At 52.8% G+C, this 20,233-nt stretch overlaps 1 protein-coding gene, 1 long non-coding RNA gene and 1 other non-coding gene across 5 annotated transcripts in view; 2 read left to right on the top strand and 1 right to left on the bottom strand.

Annotated features, from left to right (window-relative positions):
* The first annotated feature begins 28 nt into the window (after positions 1 to 28).
* Positions 29 to 4,676, top strand: LOC133048561 (uncharacterized). 2 transcript variants are annotated; one of them, XR_009691066.1, is made up of 4 exons: positions 29 to 596; positions 1,224 to 1,404; positions 1,573 to 1,614; positions 1,933 to 4,676. It is a non-coding gene; the product is annotated as an uncharacterized LOC133048561 (long non-coding RNA). The 2 variants fall into 2 exon arrangements; XR_009691065.1 differs by having other exon boundaries at positions 833 to 1,404.
* On the top strand, positions 727 to 808 carry TRNAS-CGA (transfer RNA serine (anticodon CGA)). The gene has a single exon. It is a non-coding gene; the product is annotated as a tRNA-Ser (tRNA).
* Positions 4,677 to 7,656: 2,980 nt separating the features above from the next.
* RNF41 (ring finger protein 41) overlaps positions 7,657 to 20,233 on the bottom strand; it is a 30,707-nt gene continuing 18,130 nt past the window's right edge. The window contains exons 3-8 of one of the 2 annotated variants that reach the window (XR_009691060.1): positions 19,137 to 19,249; positions 15,482 to 15,753; positions 14,685 to 14,820; positions 10,747 to 10,850; positions 9,452 to 9,973; positions 7,657 to 9,342 (exon numbers count right to left, since the gene is read on the bottom strand). Coding sequence is in view for 1 of the 2 variants with exons in the window: in XM_061132231.1 (XP_060988214.1) it covers positions 9,622 to 9,973; positions 10,747 to 10,850; positions 14,685 to 14,820; positions 15,482 to 15,753; positions 19,137 to 19,226 (954 nt within the window). In the remaining variant the exon portion in view is untranslated. Of the gene's footprint in view, positions 9,974 to 10,746; positions 10,851 to 14,684; positions 14,821 to 15,481; positions 15,754 to 19,136; positions 19,250 to 20,233 lie in introns of both variants that reach the window. The other variant, XM_061132231.1, reaches the window with a different exon arrangement.

Raw genomic sequence — 20,233 nt, 5'->3', positions numbered from 1 at the left:
ACGCCGTGGCGGCGGAGCGCCTGACGCGGGGCGGACCCTGGCGGCCTCCCTGGCGGCGGCGGCCGGCGCTCTGGGGAGGACGCGGCTTCCTGGAGGGGGCGCACACCGTCCTGAGGCCGCCCTTGACCTGACCTGACGTCTTTTCTCGCCTCTCAGCCGGGGGAGGGGGGTACCTCTCTATCCTACCCCACGGGGATGCCGGTCGCCTGAGGAGCCCCCAGCGCAGACCTCAGTGGTCCTCACCTTGCACATTTCTTAACCCCACAAAGCCCCTAATCCCGAGGAGCCCTGGACCCGTTTCCGCAAGAAGTTCCTTCCTTTCATCCAACCCCAGGGGCTCCTCGTTGAAACTCCTTCTGAGCCTCCCTCGCCCCTAACGCCGGGTCCCAGGTCTCACTCCGTCACCCGAGGAGTCCCCTAGCCGCCGCCCCGGGACCCAGCCCCTCCTCTTCAACTGCTTCCTCTGCAGGCCTCGCCAATGCTTCCTAAACGGCTCTGCGCTCCTTGAGACCCTCATCTTCGTGGGGAGGGAGACCCTTCCTGCTTGGGTCACCGACCCACGCGACTCTCTTCCTTGGAGCGGCGTGGAGGCAGAGGTAAGGAGCGGCATGTGAGGAGGTCACAGGCTGTGTGTTTGGGCCTGGCCCAACTTGCCGTTCTTAGCACCCACTCCGGGTCGTCCTGCGGACCCTTTCTGTAAGTGCTCGGTGAAGGGCGGTCTTGGAAGTCACGGTGGCCGAGTGGTTAAGGCGTTGGACTCGAAATCCAATGGGGTTTCCCCGCACAGGTTCGAATCCTGTTCGTGACGGCCGCTTTTTTTTCCCCCCTTCAGGGTGTGTGTGAAGGAAACCTCTTGCCTTCCACGTGTCTTTCGTGCCCTTCCCTTTCTGTATCGGAATCAGAAGCCAGAAGGTCTCACCCTTGGATTTGGGGAAAGGAGGGGGCTGAGGGTGACCACAAGCAGCGTTTAATGGTGCACAGCCAGCTGTATTGGCCGCTAGGATGCAAAGCACTTAGAGAACTCTGTAACTTCAGGTTTGGAAGCCTAGCTTCGACATACCTTGTTTCATTCTTTCGGGAGGGCGTAGCAAAGGATTTGGTTCAAGAAGGGTTAAGTTTTGTTCGGGAATGTGAATGCCAGTTGTGCATTTAATAGTCAAAACTGGAGTTTCCGGATAAAGAGGGCAGCTCTGAATTTAATGACCGGACCTCACATCTTGTAGGTCTCTGTACCGTGAAGATCCTGGAAGCAAGGCGTTCTCTGGGGTTTCCCTGAGGTGCTGCCTCTCAGGGATCACGGAGCTAGTGGGGAGTGATCTGTTGAAACGTCAACACTGCCAATCTGGCTGGAGCCAGAGTGTGCGAAGATAACTCACTCACTATCGCGTGCTTATTTTGTGCCAGGTAGTGTTCTAAATTCTCCGTGTTCCGAGTTCCTAGCTGGGGAATTGATGCTTCTGCAGCCCTCCTGTGCTCACCTCAGCTGGTCCTTCCTCTTCGCAGTTTCTCGCTGTGGGGAATGTCTAGGATTCTTGTTGAGGATGTTCTCTTTGTATTTGATTTCTTGCACAGCCACTTCGCCAAGAAGATTCCCCAGAGGGCAGGGATTCAAAGGTAATTCATAGAGGTTTTTACACGTCTATATTTTGGAGTTTCCCACCTTCCTGTCATTGCTCATGCTGCTTTTTCCATTTATGCTGGTTTTTCCTCGCCACTGCCTCCCCCCACCATACCACTATCCCCCCATACTTTCCATCCTGCTCTTTGAGGTTCTTGATTACAACAGCTAGAACCTATCAGCCTACCACTACCATCCATTAGGTTGTATGCAAGGCCTTTCCTTTTACGTGCTTCTGCAAAATTTAATTAAAATAAAATAAGTTATATTTATTCTGCCTCCTAAATAGTCTCAACTGTGTCTACTTTTCTCAGGAGTGAGTGCAGGCTGGACCCCCACCCCTTGCTGGAGCCTTCATGTGAGGAGGACTGCATGGTTGATATATGTAATGCATCTACATTGTGTATCTGTCCACACTGATTTATTTAAAGCATCCACACTGTAGCCAGGGACCTTAAACCCTATCATGGTCCCTTTTTTCCTTCTCCCTTCTCTTTCATATTCACTACATTTCATCCACTGGTATTCTTTTAGTTCCTGGTATAGTATTTGTCTGTGTTCATGCTCTTCTCTGCCTGAAATCATCTTTCATCCTCACTTTCTTCTCAGTCTCCATTAAATATTGGTTCTTCTGGGAAGTCTTCTCTAACCACTCGTCACTCACATATCCTATTCCCTTATCTTACTATGTGAAATCTTTCTTCCCTTGTAGAATATACACTCTTGGCACATTTAAGCCACTCCAAAAAAATCTTTTTGAGTATGTGGATTTTTTTTTTAACGTGTACATATTTTAATCTTCACTCAGACTGGACTGCATGAGAGCTTCTTGAGAGTTAAGACTGTGTATTTTATTCTTTTTTGTACCTCCTCTATTAGGCCTTAGACATAGATGTGATTAAAAAAAAAAAAATGTACTGACTGAATATAATCTAATAGGTTCTATGCTGGACTTCCTACCAAATCCTGGTTTTGCGTGTACTCTAATTCAATTATCTGAAGACCCGAGACCAAAATTGACCAGTAGAGGGCAGCAGACAACTGTGTTGTGAGGAGAAGGAGGCCTCATGGTTTACAAAATGGAGGATCTGGATCCAGAATAAGCTGGTTGAGATTGTTTGGTACTTGAGATACTACTTTTCATTCTCAAATGCTTCCCTTGTAGTGTTGGAGGTGAGAGGCCAAGACTTTTGAACTGTTATGCACAAGAGAGAATTTCAAAATTTTACCATCCCCATTGCCCATCACAATTTCTTCACCCTTCCATCCCAGCAAATCTTATCTTTCTATCCTTCCGTTTTTCTTTGTGTTTCATAATCAAGCCCCCTTTCTCACTATTCTTACATATTTATTATATTCTACCCACTGGCATTCTTTAGTTTCTGATTCAATATTTGGCCTTGCTTTTCTGCTCTGAAGTTACCTTCTGCACCTAGGCTTGCAAGCCCCACTCATTTCAACCTCCTTGAGAAGCTTTCATGAATAGCCTTTCATAACAAATTAAAATTCTCCTACTCTACTCATTCAATCCCTCATTAATCCAGGACAAACAAAACAATACCTTCACTTGACACTTCCAAATCACCAGGTTGTTTTCTACTTTTTTTCTGTTTTTAAATATATACCCTCTGCCTCTAGCTCCATGCTATCTTTAATACCTTGTGGTAGAAAACTTTGCTATGTTTGAAGCCGTTGATTTCTTACTGGGCTTGAGAGACATTGTACATTCTTGCTTTTCTCTTAGAACAGTATTTCTCCATCTCATTTATTTTCTCCCTTCTTCTGTGAAGTTCTACCAAAGCTTTGCTCTTCTCCTCCTCCCAAGCCAGGAACCCCAAACCACTATTCCGAGCATGAATTTTAGCCACACTACGGTCCTATAGCTCAAGCTGCCTTGTTGTTTAGTCGCTAAGTTATGTCTGACTCTTTTGCGACCCCAAGGACTGTAGCCTGCCAGGCTCCTCTCTGTCCATGGGATTTCCCAGGCAAGAGTACTGGCGTGGGTTGCCATTTCCTTCTCTAGGGGTCTTCCCAACCTGGGAATTGAACCTGCATCTCCTGCTTGACAGGCAGATTCTTTACTGCTGAGTGACCAGGGAAGCCCCATATCTCTAGCTGCCTATATGTCTGCATGGCTGACCTAATGTCACCTAAAACACAAAATTTTTCCCTTCCCTGAATCACGTTTTCAACTTTTTTCATTTGTTAATACTATTCTCTCAATCCTATCTAGTTTCCAACCTTAAGAATTATCAGACATTTTCTTTTCTGCCATACCCATCATTCATCAGTCATTGCTTCCTCCATCGTATCATCTGTTTCATGCTTTGTCACAGTGGCTTCTAGGTGCCCCACTTTCACCACATTTAAAAATCTCTGAAACACTGCTTTCATCTTATTAATCTCATCTAGGAATTTCAGTGCCTCATCTGTTCAAACACATTCTCCTATTATCAATATGCCCTGCCTAAATCACCCATTTTTTCAGTCCTTGTGTCCTTGCAGTAACATAGCCCCAATCTAAATGGGCTGATGTCTCTTAAGTCACAGCCTCATTCCTTCTTTCTCTCGTGAAGTTCCATCTGGCTTCTCACCTTAAAACCAATGACTAGTTAATTCTACCCTATACTGATTTTTTTTTTAAGCTGTAGATTCTTAGATCTTAATCAAATTTGCTTTTATGTGACTAAAAAGCTAATGTGGGGAAATCAAACATGCAGGAACTCATCTCCTTCCAATTTGTCAACTTGTTCCAGACGCTACGAGGCTTGGATCTCTGTACTTTATCCAGTAAAGCAAGTCATTAGAGGGCCCAAGCTGAAATGATCTCAACCTGTACTTATTTCAGGAATGCTATCATTGCACAAAACATTTCTGGAGCTCCTTCATGGCTAGTTTATGAGCCACATTTAAATGACTGATTACTTCAAAATTACTTAAAAAAAAAAAAAAAGCTGAAGCATTAGCCACCTTTATCATGCATCTTATTTTCCAGATTTTGTTCCAGATTACTTCTGGAATTCCCTAAGGTCAAATTCTTAGCCTTCTGTTCTCTTCTTTAGTGGCTGCTATCATTCCTGGAATTTCTTGATAATCCCCAAATCCACATCTTTAACCCTAACTTCTTGCTCTTAAGCTGTAGACCCACATTTCTATTTTCTAGCCAACCCCCTTCTATGGGGAAGCACTTCCAACCCATTTTTCCCCAAATGAGCTCATTACTTCATTCTTGAAATCTGCTAAAAAAAAAAACCAAAAAAACAAAAACCTGCTCATCCTCTTCTCGCTGTTCAGGTTAATGACATGTCCTCTCACTCACAGACTAGAAACCTCAGTCTTTATCTATGACTCATCTTTAGTTAAGTGCCCCCTTTTATGTGCACTGGTTAGCAACTCAGGCTCTGGAATGAATTCTAGGTTCAAATCCAAGTTCTGATTATTATTATTTTAAAAAAGAAATTTGGCCACAACCCACAGCATGTGGGCTCTTAGTTCCCTGACCAGGGATTGAACCCATGACCCCTACATTGGAAGGCCAATTCTTAACCACTGGACTGCCAGGGAAGTCCCCCAGTTCTGATTATTAGCTACATGAACTTTGTCCTGTCTCAGTTTCCCCACATAGAAAGTGATGATGAGGATAATGTCTTTTTATAAAACTGCTGGGATGACTAGAGGCTTAACATTTAGCTCATGACTCACAATACATGCTCAATCTGGCTGTTAGTCCCTTTCCTCACTGCCAATATCTGATCCTATTTGGAACTCAGGTCCAGTAATTCCTGGGAAGCCTTCCCTCCTGCATCCCACCAGGGTAGGGTAGGGAGTTGACCCTTTTCCTCCTCGTTGTCCCATTGCATTAAACTTACATATTAGTGGTATGCTATTCTGTATTTCCCATTGTTTGTTCAAGTGTATGTCACCCAAGCTTGAAATTCCTTTCAACGAATATACAATTATTTGTGTATCTCAAATGCCCAGAACCCCGTCTGGCACGTTACACTTATGCTATATATTTTGGCTGAGTGAATCCAGTCAGTTACCAAGGTCAGTTACCTGTTGATTTTTCTCCCCTCCTCTGTCCTCTTTCCTGGTCTATTTCAAGCTCTAATCCTCTCATGTGAATTACTGCAAAGCTTACTAGTGTTGTCATCCAGTTTTCATTGTTTTTCTATCATCACTAGAACCATGAATTGCAAGGCACTTCTCAAGAACTTATCTGTAAAACTAACGTCCAAATTCCCTGCCATATCAAAGCTTTCCAGGAATCAGCCCCAAATTATTTTGTCTTCCATTACTTCTTTCAACAAACTTTATGCTTCAGATCACATTCTTCCTTCTTCAACACATCCTTCACTTCCAATTATTTTTATTCATGCTATTATTTCAGCCTAAAACAGAGGTTGCAAACTCTGGTGAACCATGTTTTTTTTTTGGCCTACATTAAAAACATTGAGCCAACATTTAAAAGTTGTGACATTTAGCATAAACATTAGGATTCCACAAGCTTTTTAAAAAACCATAGGAGCGGTGTTGGATGCCTGTTCTTGTATAGCAGTAACTACAAGTTGTAGTTTGCCAACCTCTGGTCTAGAACAAGATACCACATCCCAACCTCTGATGTAGAATAAGATACCACGTCTCCCGGAAAAGTTTTTCCTGGAACCCATGGCTTTATCTTCACTCTACTTACATACTGCTTGTGGCAAGATCCACTTCCCACATTTATGATGTCTTATATACTTGGATATTGGAGAAGGAAATGGCAACCCACTCCAGTGTTCTTGCCTGGAGAATCCCAGGGACGGGGGAGCCTGGTGGGCTGCCGTCTATGGGGTCGCACAGAGTCGGACACGACTGAAGCGACTTAGCAGCAGCAGCATGTACTCTGATGCTGGGAAAGATTGAAGGCAGGAGGAGAAGGGGACGACAGAGGATGAGATGGTTGGATGGCATCACCAACTCGATGGACATGAATTTGAGCAAGCTCCAGGAGTTGGTGATGGACAGGGAATCCTGGCGTGCTGCAGTCCATGGGGTTGCAGAGTTGGACATGACTGAGCAACTGAACTGATTATAAACATTTATCTCCATTGGGGAGTAACTTCTGTGAAGGTAGGTGCCACTTTGCTATATGAACCACCAGCCCCAGCCCCACCCTAGCTTTCTCGCAGAATAGACATTCAGTGAGCATTGATTCCAAAAACCAGGCCTACCCTAAAAGATTTGGCATCATTCATGACATTCAAAAGAATGAGCAGCAGGTTCTAAACGTAACTTTAAAGAAGCTTAGAAAAAGCACTGCTGGTCTCACTAGAGCATATATGTTGCCACTTGTGGTCTATACCGTGATGTGCCCATCAGCATCCCCTACTCAGATCTTGTGTGTATGAAAGTGTACCAGAGTCCGTGGGCACAGGGTTGTCGTTATGCTGTTTTTTTTTGCCCCTCTAAAGCGTCTAGAGTACTATTAGATTTATATTAGGTGCACAGTAACTGCTCAACAAATTTAAAACACACTACTATGGTAAAAGATTTTTTTTCTCACGGTAGGGAGAAAGTGGCAGCAAATGCCTACAGAAGGGTTTGTCGGTTTGACAACCATAGCAGGTGCAGTTGTTCCAGGTTCCTTTCCTCATGTTTACTCTTTTTGGTTAGGTGGAGGTTTCTCTGCCTGCCACGGAATCCCAGATTCCAAAGCAAAGGTGTTTGTGGGACAAGGGGAAAGGTACTTGCGTATCGTCTACAGAAAGTGTCCCCAAATCCCAGAGCATCTTGGGAAGACGTGGATTTGGAGCAAAGGAAAACTCTGAAAATTACACAGTTCAGACACTAGCGAGAGTGCTTCAGCTCCACAGAACAGGAGACGGGAGGGGAGGGCGCAGGAGGGTACACTCCTTCCAGACAGACATCCTCCTAAAACAGAGGTCAGCTCAAAGACAAGTCGGTTACAGAGCAAGGAAGAAGTCAGGGAATTAAGGCAGAGAAAGGCCAAAGCAGAGGAGAACCTCCAGGAGGGGAGTGATGTGAATTACGAATTGAGAGAGCTGAGAAAAAGGTTTATTATTAGTGCAGTCGACACCATGAAACAGCACATGGGTAACACAACCAGCGACCTGCGGAGACACTAGTGCAAAGGGCAGGGAAGCCTGAACCGAGCTTCCTGGCTCCATCCGAAGGTGATGGCAGGAGGGTGTGGGCCTGGGTAAGGCAGGCGGGGCAGACGGGAGTGGAAGAAATGTAGTAACCAGACTAAGTATAGCAGCGTTTTCAAATTCCTGAGCACAACGTCCCGGAGCTGGAACACATGACTGTTCCTCACCCCCTTCAAGCTGCGTCCCTCTCCTCCCCACAGCCCCAGTGGGGCCGTGACCCAACTACCAGACCTACAGCAGGCTGGCCTGGGACAGAACTCCAAGCTGCCCTATGGCCGTCTTCCTCTAGCCCCTCTCTCACCTGCATATTAAGATAATCACACCCACTGTCCCTCCCCTTCTCTTACTCTGCGGTCACCCCAGGGAGGAAGGAATGCCCCGGCAGCCTGAAATGCAGCTGAAGCCGCAGGGGGCGTGGGTCAGGCAGCACCGCCTGCACTCAGTGAGGGGACCGCCATCCCATCTTGCCTGGTGAAGCTTAGAACCAGCTGTGTATCTCCAAGGAAACTGGGTGTTGGGGTAGAGCTGGTGGCAGGTAGGAGTCCTTCAAAATTAAATCATCCATGAGACCCTGGAGAGGCTGGGAGCACAGTTCTCCAGGGCACAGTCAGTGATGCTGGACGGTCACATCCATCACTGCAATAGAGGAAGCGCCTCACCCTCGACGGGCTATGGAGGCTTGGGGCAGGCTTCAGTTCAGCCAGGGGCTCCCATGGCCCTTCCTATATTAAAGCCAAAGGTTGTGCTGAAAAGAAAAAATATAAAAGACCCCAGCCCTGTCCCACCCTATCCAAAAATCCCCACAACAGGAACAGCAAAAGAAAAGTTTTCTGTTTTGTTAATTTTTTTTTCTTTTTCCTTTCTTAAAAAAAAAAAAAAAAGGTAAATAAATTAAATTGCCAACAATGTGGCTGGGCTAGAAAAGTGGGGTAGCCATAATCAGGCCTTTCTTAAAAAAAAGTGGGAGGGAAAGAGCAAAATATAAACAAACAACAATGGCCAAAGAAAGTTATCAAAATAACTAGTTACAATCACAGGGCTGGCGAGGGGTCTAGGGGGTGAGCATGGCCCGTGCCACAGAGGCAGCACCCACCCGCCTGCAGCAGAAGCCAGCAACCCACTTCTTGCTGAGCACATTCACCCCAGGAGACTAACCCCTCACCCCCAACCCTGTCGTTGCCTAACCGTGAGAAAGTGTAGGAAAGAAGAGCTCATCTGAAAATATTCGGCATCCCCCACTCTACGCCCGCAGGCCCGGCAGGAGCCCACACCTCTAAGTGGCTTGGGGGTGTTGCTTGGCACCGAGGTCCAGCCTTCCCTCAAGGGCCGCCAGCGATGGCCTGCTGGCCTCATTGTTCACGTCTAGGCTTCTGTTCCAGTCTGCCATTTCTTCAGGATGTCTGCTCCCCACAGCTGCCCTCTAAACACTGTTCAGAGTCAACAGACCTGTCTCATCTGGATCCCCAGGTTTTGGAGGAGGGGAGCAGTTAGCGATCCCTTGTTCCATCCTGACCCTCTATCGAAAATGAGTATCTTTGTGCTTTCTGAAAATATCTGGAACCAGGGACCCTAGGCAGGAAAACAGAAATAGAGATGGGGACTTTCCCAACCAGGTGGAAAATTTACAGACATCTTGGGGGAAGAAATTAGACAAGAGGAGGGAATCTGGGTTTCCCACCTGAAAGGCTGAGCAGAGCGCCCTGCGGGCCCCTTCAGTGGTGGCAGAGCTGGGACACGTGTGGCTCCAGGGTAAGCCACGCTATGAAGGAAAGTGGGGAGGACTTGGGGCCCTGCTGCTGGAGGGACAGGATCTTCAGTCTCCATCTCTTGCAGGGAGCCCATCACGATCTAGATTTCCTCCACGCCGTGCGCAAAGATCATGACAAGCCCTGGCTCCTGCACCATATCGTCGCCCATGTGCTGGTTCTCACAGGCCATCACGACAACGGCCTGCTTGCCGGGGATGCGCTTCGCCACGTAGTTCTCATAGTAACGCCGGTTCATCTGTCTCGTCTCTAGCGTGGCCAGACCCTGCGGCCAGCTCCGCTCGTGGGCGTTTTCGATCAGCTCGTTGACGATAGAGGCAGGACAGCCACTCTCCACCAGGGAGCGCTTGATGACAGCCTGGAGCACAGCGTCCGGGGTGGAGATCATGCCGCCCCAGCGGGTCACTCGTGCGGGCTGCAGGGAGTTCACCCACCTGTGCGGGGGGAGTGGGGGGTGGTCAGTGAGGGTCAGCCCCTTGCTCTGCACTGGGCTTTTCTCCTAATAGGAACGCCTGCCTGCTCTGCGCTCAGCCTAACTCGATTCCTCCTTCTTTCCTTCCACCATTGGTTCAGAAACTCCAGATTTTCCCTAGTTGGTCCCATCTGAGTGTTACCACGTGTTTCTCACTGGATTAAACCCCACAAGTGTAGGCTTCCTGTTGTTTCTCCTGAAAATTCCAATACCTAGCACATGGTGCCTGGCAGGTAGTAAGTATCCGACAAAAGTGAACACCAAACGAAGCGATCATTCGTCTGTTCTGTGTGCCGTGCAGCACTGCATAGGCTGACTCAGTCTAGTCTGTGAACTATGCAAAACTCCAGAACTGAACGGGATCTTAGACTTCACTTGTTTCATTTCATTTGTTTTTGCCACATTTTAGATTACTTTCCTGGATTTTTTCACTCTTTTCTGAACTGTAAACTCCCTGAAGACAGGGACAATATTTTCTCTTTTAACACAGGGTTTTGTGCATGTGGGTCCCTACCTAACTCTTGGGTAAGCTTACCCTTCCATCCACCCCAAAAAAATATGAGATCCTCTACTGGGGCTGAAGGTGATCCCCTCTCCTCCACCTCTTGCTCTTCACCCCAGCATCTGAGGAGCAGCGGCCCCAGCGCAGCCCTCTCCTCCCCCTCCGCCGCGCCCTGCTCTCCTCTCACTGCCAGGACCTGGGACGCGTGACTCCACATCCCGAACGACACTCACTCTAGGATCTCGTTGTACTCAATGGTCTCTTCCAGGTTCTGAAGGTTGGGATTGACACTGCGAATTGCACGCATGTATGCCTTGAGCAGCTGAATGTCTCGCTTCTGTTGGAGGGAAGGAGAACAAGGGAAAATGGTTAAGACAGACAATAGATGAAAGACAAGATGAAGGAAATCCAGAGGTCTGAGGCACAACCAGACTGGAAGCTTCATGAAGACAGGGCTAGACTGTGTCAATCCCAGCTGTGCCCCAGGGCTTAGCGAAGTGCCTTCAAGGGAAGGCATGTGATAAACAGTGAATAAATGAATGTCACTGGTGGGATAGTGAGGAACAAGGAGAGCTCCCGTCTGATTCGCTGCTGTGCACGGGTAGGGTGCCCGCTGACCAGGTGCCCAGGCCCACGGCTCACACCGCTGCCCGTCACCCGCAGGCACAGGCTCTGTGTTCCCCGCGGCTCACATCCCTCCCGTCACCCGCAGGCACACACACTGTTCCCCCGGCTCACCCCCTGCCCGTCACCCGCAGGCACACGCTCCGTGTTCCCCCGGCTCACACCCCTCCCGTCACCCGCAGTCACAGGCTCCGTGTTCCCCCGGCTCACACCCCGCCCGTCACCCACAGCACACGCTCCGTGTTCCCCGCGGCTCACACCCCGCCCGTCACCCGCGGGCACAGGCTCCGTGTTCCCCCGGCTCACACCCCTCCCGTCACCCGCAGTCACAGGCTCCGTGTTCCCCGCGGCTCACATCCCTCCCGTCACCCGCAGGCACACACACTGTTCCCCCGGCTCACATCCCTCCCGTCACCCGCAGGCACACACACTGTTCCCCCGGCTCACACCCCGCCCGTCACCCGCGGGCACAGGCTCCGTGTTCCCCCGGCTCACACCCCTCCCGTCACCCGCAGTCACAGGCTCCGTGTTCCCCGCGGCTCACATCCCTCCCGTCACCCGCAGGCACACACACTGTTCCCCCGGCTCACACCCCGCCCGTCACCCGCGGGCACAGGCTCCGTGTTCCCCCGGCTCACACCCTGCCCGTCACCCGCAGGCACACACACTGTTCCCCCGGCTCACCCCCTGCCCGTCACCCGCAGGCACATGCTCCATGTTCCCCGCGGCTCACACCCTGCCCGTCACCCGCAGCACACGCTCCGTGTTCCCCGCGGCTCACATCCCTCCCGTCACCCGCAGGCACAGGCTCCGTGTTCCCCGCGGCTCACACCCCGCCCGTCACCCGCGGGCACAGGCTCCGTGTTCCCCCGGCTCACACCCCTCCCGTCACCCGCAGTCACAGGCTCCGTGTTCCCCGCGGCTCACATCCCTCCCGTCACCCGCAGTCACAGACTCCGTGTTCCCCCGGCTCACCCCCTGCCCGTCACCCGCAGTCACAGGCTCCGTGTTCCCCCGGCTCACACCCCTCCCGTCACCCGCAGTCACAGGCTCCGTGTTCCCCACGGCTCACATCCCTCCCGTCACCCGCAGGCACACACACTGTTCCCCCGGCTCACCCCCTGCCCGTCACCCGCGGGCACAGGCTCCGTGTTCCCCCGGCTCACACCCCGCTCGTCACCCGCAGTCACAGGCTCCGTGTTCCCCCGGCTCACACCCCTCCCGTCACCCGCAGTCACAGGCTCCGTGTTCCCCCGGCTCACACCCCTCCCGTCACCCGCAGGCACACACACTGTTCCCCCGGCTCACATCCCTCCCGTCACCCGCAGGCACACACACTGTTCCCCCGGCTCACCCCCTGCCCGTCAACCGCAGTCACAGGCTCCGTGTTCCCCCGGCTCACACCCCTCCCATCACCCGCAGTCACAGGCTCCGTGTTCCCCGCGGCTCACATCCCTCCCGTCACCCGCAGGCACACACACTGTTCCCCCGGCTCACACCCCGCCCGTCACCCGCGGGCACAGGCTCCGTGTTCCCCCGGCTCACACCCCTCCCGTCACCCGCAGTCACAGGCTCCGTGTTCCCCGCGGCTCACATCCCTCCCGTCACCCGCAGGCACACACACTGTTCCCCCGGCTCACACCCCGCCCGTCACCCGCAGTCACAGGCTCCGTGTTCCCCCGGCTCACCCCCTGCCCGTCACCCGCAGTCACAGGCTCCGTGTTCCCCCGGCTCACACCCCTCCCGTCACCCGCAGTCACAGGCTCCGTGTTCCCCGCGGCTCACATCCCTCCCGTCACCCGCAGGCACACACACTGTTCCCCCGGCTCACACCCCGCCCGTCACCCGCGGGCACAGGCTCCGTGTTCCCCCGGCTCACACCCCTCCCGTCACCCGCAGTCACAGGCTCCGTGTTCCCCGCGGCTCACATCCCTCCCGTCACCCGCAGGCACACACACTGTTCCCCCGGCTCACCCCCTGCCCGTCACCCGCAGGCACAGGCTCCGTGTTCCCCCGGCTCACACCCCTCCCGTCACCCGCAGTCACAGGCTCCGTGTTCCCCGCGGCTCACATCCCTCCCGTCACCCGCAGGCACACACACTGTTCCCCCGGCTCACACCCCTCCCGTCACCCGCGGGCACAGGCTCCGTGTTCCCCCGGCTCACACCCCGCCCGTCACCCGCAGGCACACACACTGTTCCCCCGGCTCACACCCCGCCCGTCACCCGCGGGCACAGGCTCCGTGTTCCCCCGGCTCACACCCCTCCCGTCACCCGCAGTCACAGGCTCCGTGTTCCCCGCGGCTCACATCCCTCCCGTCACCCGCAGGCACACACACTGTTCCCCCGGCTCACACCCCTCCCGTCACCCGCGGGCACAGGCTCCGTGTTCCCCCGGCTCACACCCTGCCCGTCACCCACAGGCACACACACTGTTCCCCCGGCTCACCCCCTGCCCGTCACCCGCAGGCACATGCTCCATGTTCCCCGCGGCTCACACCCTGCCCGTCACCCGCAGTCACAGGCTCCGTGTTCCCCCGGCTCACCCCCTGCCCGTCACCCGCAGTCACAGGCTCCGTGTTCCCCCGGCTCACACCCCTCCCGTCACCCGCAGTCACAGGCTCCGTGTTCCCCGCGGCTCACATCCCTCCCGTCACCCGCAGGCACACACACTGTTCCCCCGGCTCACACCCCGCCCGTCACCCGCGGGCACAGGCTCCGTGTTCCCCCGGCTCACACCCTGCCCGTCACCCGCAGGCACACACACTGTTCCCCCGGCTCACCCCCTGCCCGTCACCCGCGGGCACAGGCTCCGTGTTCCCCCGGCTCACACCCCTCCCGTCACCCGCAGTCACAGGCTCCATGTTCCCCGCGGCTCACACCCCGCCCGTCACCCGCGGGCACAGGCTCCGTGTTCCCCCGGCTCACACCCCTCCCGTCACCCGCAGTCACAGGCTCCGTGTTCCCCGCGGCTCACATCCCTCCCGTCACCCGCAGGCACACACACTGTTCCCCCGGCTCACACCCCGCCCGTCACCCGCGGGCACAGGCTCCGTGTTCCCCCGGCTCACACCCTGCCCGTCACCCGCAGTCACAGGCTCCGTGTTCCCCCGGCTCACCCCCTGCCCGTCACCCGCAGTCACAGGCTCCGTGTTCCCCGCGGCTCACATCCCTCCCGTCACCCGCAGGCACACACACTGTTCCCCCGGCTCACCCCCTGCCCGTCAACCGCAGGCACACACACTGTTCCCCGTGGTTCCCCACGGCTCACACCCCGCCGTCTCCCGCAGCGCACGCTGTGTTCCCCGCGGCTCACACCCCGCCGTCTCCTGCAGCGCACGCCGTGTTCCCCGCGGCTCACACCCCGCCCATCTCCCGCAGCGCACGCCGTGTTCCCCGCGGCTCACACCCCTGCCCGTCTCCCGCGGGCACAAGCTCCGTCTTCCCCGCGGCTCACACCCCGCCGTCTCCCGCAGGCACACGCTCCGTGCTCCCCGCGGCTCACACCCCGCCCGTCTCCCGCAGCGCACGCCGTGTTCCGGCCCCACCTGCTCCGCCAGCTGGTGCCTGTGCTCCGCCGAGGCCTTCTCCAGCTCCGCGATCCGCGTCTGCTGCTGCTGCACCACTGAGCGCAGGTGCTTGATGCAGTTGTGGTTGGGCAGCTCATCTTTGGGCATCTCCAGGCTGCCACCCGGGGCGGGAAAAGAACACGAGAGGAGCGCTCGGTGAGACACGTGGGCACAGGCAGGTAAGGGCTGAGAGGGCGCTTTCTACAGGGAATTACTAACATTCACTCCTCTCTAACATCCTCTTGTTTTTCGCCTTCACTTCCTTCTCCCCAGCGCCCCCACCCCACACCCCTTTTGTCTTCTTCCTCTGGGCCTCCTTCCTCCTCCTGGACAGTGTTTTATCCCCCACGTGGCTCTGCGCTCCTCCTACAGACTCTGCCTGTGGACTCATTCATTCTGAGAAGCCCTAGATTCAAAGCCCCAGCTATCAGGATTTAATCAAATATTTTACACCCCAAAGAAAGACAAAATCGGACCAGAGGAAACATGAGAGGCCTGGAAATTAGAGCAGTGAATCTGACAGAAGTAGTCCTGGACAGAAGAGGAGTGAAGTAAACCAGTCTTTAGTGGTCTCGCAGAGATCACTGAACCGCCAGCTCCCTTCTCTTATTAAAGCAAAAGCACCAAGACCGCAGCTCGGAAAGCAGCCCAAAACGGACCCTGGAGCAGGCAGCCAGGGAGGCCCGGAGCGTCTGGGCCTGTGCACACAGGAGCCCTCCAGCAGGGAGCGGGAGGCCCACAGACCTCTGGGGGCGGCAGAAAGGCAGGACCCTTACCCGCAGCCCTGCTCGCAGGTCACAGGCCGTTTGGGGTTGTGCTCACAGTCACTGAGGTGAGACATGAGGTTGTCAAGCCGGACAATAGCACTGCAGCCGAACACAGCGTTGTCACAGGCGATCTGCAGCTTCGACAGCATGTTCCGCATGATCCGGGGCACGGGGCGCAGGTGGGCGACCGTCACCACGCTCCGGTCCACCGGACACGTCTGCTGCTGAGAGAACCACTGGGTGATGCAGGCATTGCAGAAGGCATGCTCACAGTGAGGCGCCTGGAAGGCAACAGGGCAAAAAGGACACAAGAGAATTAGCCGAGCTAAGAGCCGGGGACGGAAACTCTGCGGAGCCCATCAAGCCGCCGCACAGCTCCCGGGGCCAGAGGTCCCTGGGGTCACGGCAGCGGTGAGATCTGCGATGGGTAAGGCTTCAGACGTGTTCCTGTGCTCAAGATTCCAAATGGATTGCGACATAAGACAAGTAAAAAGTTATATAACAATAAGAACTATAAATAACATTCCAGGACAGTGAGTGAGAGATGTAAGGTGGTCAATTATTAAATGCCAACTGGATTACATATACAATCATTGGCCAAAGAAATCCAGAGGAGGGTGAGATCTTTCCAGTCCAGGTCAATCAGGACAGGTATTTATAGACAGGACAGAATTTGATGTCTCCTGAGGGATGAGTTGGGGGGAGGGGAGCAGAGACTAACTGGCAGAAGTTCATTTTTTTTTGGCTGCGAGACCTCAGTTCCCCAATCAAGGATTGAAATCGGGCCACAACGGTCAAAGTGCCGAATCCTTAACCAGCAGACCACCAGGGAGCTCCCCCAAGTTCTTTTTTTTTTCCCCCAAGTTCTTATGAGGCCCAACCTGAGGTGTTGCCCTGAGTCCCAAGGAACAATGCCTACACTCCAAAACAGATCTAGATTTTTGTAGAATCACATTCTCTTCAGTTTCATAAAGATCATATTTCAGCCTACTTCCTACTTCAGCAAAGTGAGAGGATTCTCTGGCCTCCATCATGGGACTGACAGAGCGGGCACTTACTAGATGTTGATGAATGGATGAATGATTCAAGTGCTTTTTATGAGCCAAACATTTTGCTACGTGGTTAAGTTAAAAAAAGGTAAGGCAGTTTCTGCCTTCAAAATGCTCACAGATTGTAACATACTAAGGCTTCATAAGAAAAGAAGTCATTATCAATATCATTAATCCAACTGTCAGTACATTTTTATTTTTCACTGAAAGACATAATATTTTGATTCTTTTCAAAATCTTAGACCCTATCTCCAAAAAAATCCTAAGTGTGTCCACTTTTCTCCATCCGTACTACCACTAACCCAGTTCAAGCGATCACCTCTCATCTAAATTATCATGTCTTCTAACTGGTCTTCCTACTTCCACCTTGCCCCTTTATAATCCATCCTACATTCAGCACCTGGAGTGATCGTTTAGAAATGCAAACTGAATCGTATTCCTCACCTGCTTAAAATTTTAGTGGTTTCCATTACACATAAAATAAGTCCAAACTCCTGCCCAGGACTTAAAAGTTCTGTTCGATCTGGCCCTGTGCCTCTCCTCACACCATGCTCCCAGCACGGACTTCAGGCCTGTCTGGCTTTCTTGCTGTCCCTCGCCCCACCCTGCTCCTTCCTGTCTCTTGCTTTTGCTGCTCGCCTTTGCTGGCCCCTTATCATTCAGATCGCGGCTCAGCTGAAGCTCTTTCATGACCTTTCTATCTAAACCTGCCACCCCTGCACAAGTATACAGAGGTGCTACCTTTGTGTAAGAAAGGTGTAAGAAAGATGAATTAAGACTTTTCACCATACATCTTTTTCTACTGTTTTGATTTCTAAACCATATGAATTTATTATCTATTTTTTTTAAAAAATGATGTATGGAAATCAGCATCCCTAGCAGAAGCTTTCTGTCCTTGGAAATGCGTCTATTTACCAGGCTTGCTCCTCAGAAGGTGAAGCCTGAGTGGGTGGGGAAGGATGTTCTGCCTCAGTCACTAACTGCCACTGATTTCTCCACGTGTGACTCACCGCAAAGGACGGAGCCAGAAAACAGACAGGGCGCTGCCAGGCTGGAGGGGGAGCTGACTCTCTGCGTGACCTCGTGACGTCACAGGGGAGGCTGCTCCACACCCAGCCAATCGGCTTCCGGCGGCATGCATGCGTGGGAGGTCGCTTCAGTCATGTCTGAGTCTTTGCAGCCCTATGGACTGCAGCCCACCAGGCTCCTCTGGGTCCACGGGATTTCCCAGGACGAGAACACTAGGGTGGGTTACCATTTCCCTCTCCAGGGGATCTTCCTGGCCGAGGGATCGAACCTGCACCTCTTATGTCTCCTGCCCTGGCAGGGGAGTTCTTCACCCCGGGTGCCACCCGGCAGCAGGCTGCAGAGGCAGGGGCCAGGGCCAGGGCCAGCGGCCCCTGGGATGCATTCTGAGTTTCATTCAGTTCCGTCATCTGTGTTCATTCAGGTAGCTGACAATTGGAGAGTAGGAATAAACCCCGAGAATCAGGGGAGCCTCAGGGAGAGGCAGAAGCAGTGAGTGGGGGAAGGGCCACCAGCCCTCCGTGACGGGTGTCTGGGTTTGGAACACGGAATTGTCTCCACCTAGCCAGAGGAGCGGCAGAGGATTAACTGGTATTTACAGAGTATAGGCAATAAGGACCATGCAGAATGATGTCCCGTGAACACAGCTGTTGAGAATTCACCTCGTTCACTATACTTGCCTGGTAATCAATCACGAGCTTCTCACACTTGCCCCAGGAAGACACAATTATCTTTGGTCTCTCAAAGCTGGTAAAGAAATGACCTAGTGAAGGTTGCAGCTTTTACATCACAATGCAGAGTACATGGCTGCATTAAAAACTTTTTTCCCCAAAAAATCCCAGGAAGAAACTAGGTCAGTTCATACAGTTCCCCACTTCCTATGTTAAACAGTAGGCAGGCCCTCAGGCCGATAGAAGGCAATGGCACCCCACTCCAGTCCTCATGCCTGGAGAATCCCAAGGACGGGGGAGCCTGGTGGGCTGCAGTCCATGGGGTCGCTAACAGTCGGACATGACTGAGCGACTTCACTTTCACTTTTCACTTTCATGCACTGGAGAAGGAAATGGCAACCCACTCCAGTGTTCTTGCCTGGAGAATCCCAGGGACGAGGGAGCCTGGTGGGCTGCCGTCCATGGGGTCGCACAGAGTCGGACACGACTGAAGTGCCTTAGCAGCAGCAGCAGGCTGATAGCCTGAAACACTGCATCATGAAAATGCAGAGAGAACTTAACTTACTAGGAGAATCCAGAAGTTCAGTCATGGAAAGGAAGCTGGAATCTAGTTAGAGCCCCTGAAGAGAAAAAGCAGCTGCCAAGCTATCGTCAAGAGGACAAACAGCTGAACATCTGACGCATGAAAAGCTCACCTCGGAAGAAAACCTGAACCGACTGCACTTCCGCGGCGTCCGCTCTGGACGGACCCTGGACGGCCCTATTCCCGGCGTCGCCGCCGCGGCTCCTGTGCCCCCAGCCTCTGGTCTGCGTGTGTCAGGAGTGTGGGGAGCGGCAGCCTGAGCAGGGACTTCCCCGTTGGCCCCATTTCCCAATGTTTTCTGTTGCCTCACCAAACCTGCCGTCAACCCAACTCACCTGAACTGGCTCCTCCAAGACTCCACTGCAGATAGGACAGATAAGGTCTTCGTCAACATCCCCCTGGAAACGGGTTACATCATACCCCATGTCTCATCACTGAAACCCAGGTCCTGGAAGGAACAACAGAGGGAAAAGAGGCCAGTTCAGAAGAATACAGGTATGTGCCAACTTCATCTCATTGCCAAGACCCACTCATTTGTCCAGTAAATATTTATTGAGAGCTTACTACTCACCAGTCATTTGTGGGGCAGCAGGGGAAGCTGACTCAAGAAATTTAATTCTAATGGGAGAATTAAAGGATTTTATATAAACATACGCTTAAAATATGAAATGATCAATGCTCTCAGGGTAAGCACAGGGCATTATGAGGGCAAGAAATCTGGATACCTAACCCAGGCTGAAAGGAGAGGGAGGCTGAGTTTTCCAGGACGCTAGCAGGACAAACAAGTGGTTGGCCAGGTTGCGGGTGTGGGGGTGGGGCGGGAGTTGGGGAGCCTGAGCTGGGTGGGACATTAGGGTTTCAGGCATATGAGATAGTGTATTTAAAGGCCCAGAAGTAAGAGGAGATACATGATGAGTTCAGGGAACTACAGGTGATTCAGAAAAAGGCTGATCTGAAGGCTGCCAGAGAGGGAGTGTCAAAATACAAGGCTGGAAAGGCAAGCAAGCGCCAGGCCACGGGAAGTCTTACAGGAGGAATTTGGACTTCACCCTGAAGGCCACAGGGAACCACTGAAAGACTTTAAAAGGAACGATGATAAAAGTTCTCTTTTGGAAACACTCTGTAATCGGGGCTGAGATTAGAGACAGGAAGAACATCTAGGCGGGAGAGGAAGGTGGGAGTGTGCAGTCAGGTGATGGTGATGGCAGGGAAGTTCAAGAGAGAGAGCGCGCTCACAGAGCAGCGGCCGCCACACGCCTTCCCTGGGCTCCTGGAAATCGAACCCAAATAAGGCTGTGTGCATGCTCAGTCGCCGGGTCACGGACTGTAGCCCACGAGGCTCCTCTGTTCATGGCATTCTTTCTCCCAGGCAAGAATACTGCAGTGGGTTGCCATTTCCTCCTAGGGGATCTTCCTGACCCAGGGATCAAAA

This window comes from Dama dama, chromosome 3 (genome assembly GCF_033118175.1).
Source record: "Dama dama isolate Ldn47 chromosome 3, ASM3311817v1, whole genome shotgun sequence".
Lineage (NCBI taxonomy): Eukaryota > Metazoa > Chordata > Mammalia > Artiodactyla > Cervidae > Dama > Dama dama.
Note: the sequence above shows the minus strand (reverse complement) of the source record. Positions and strands in the feature narration are given on the sequence as shown.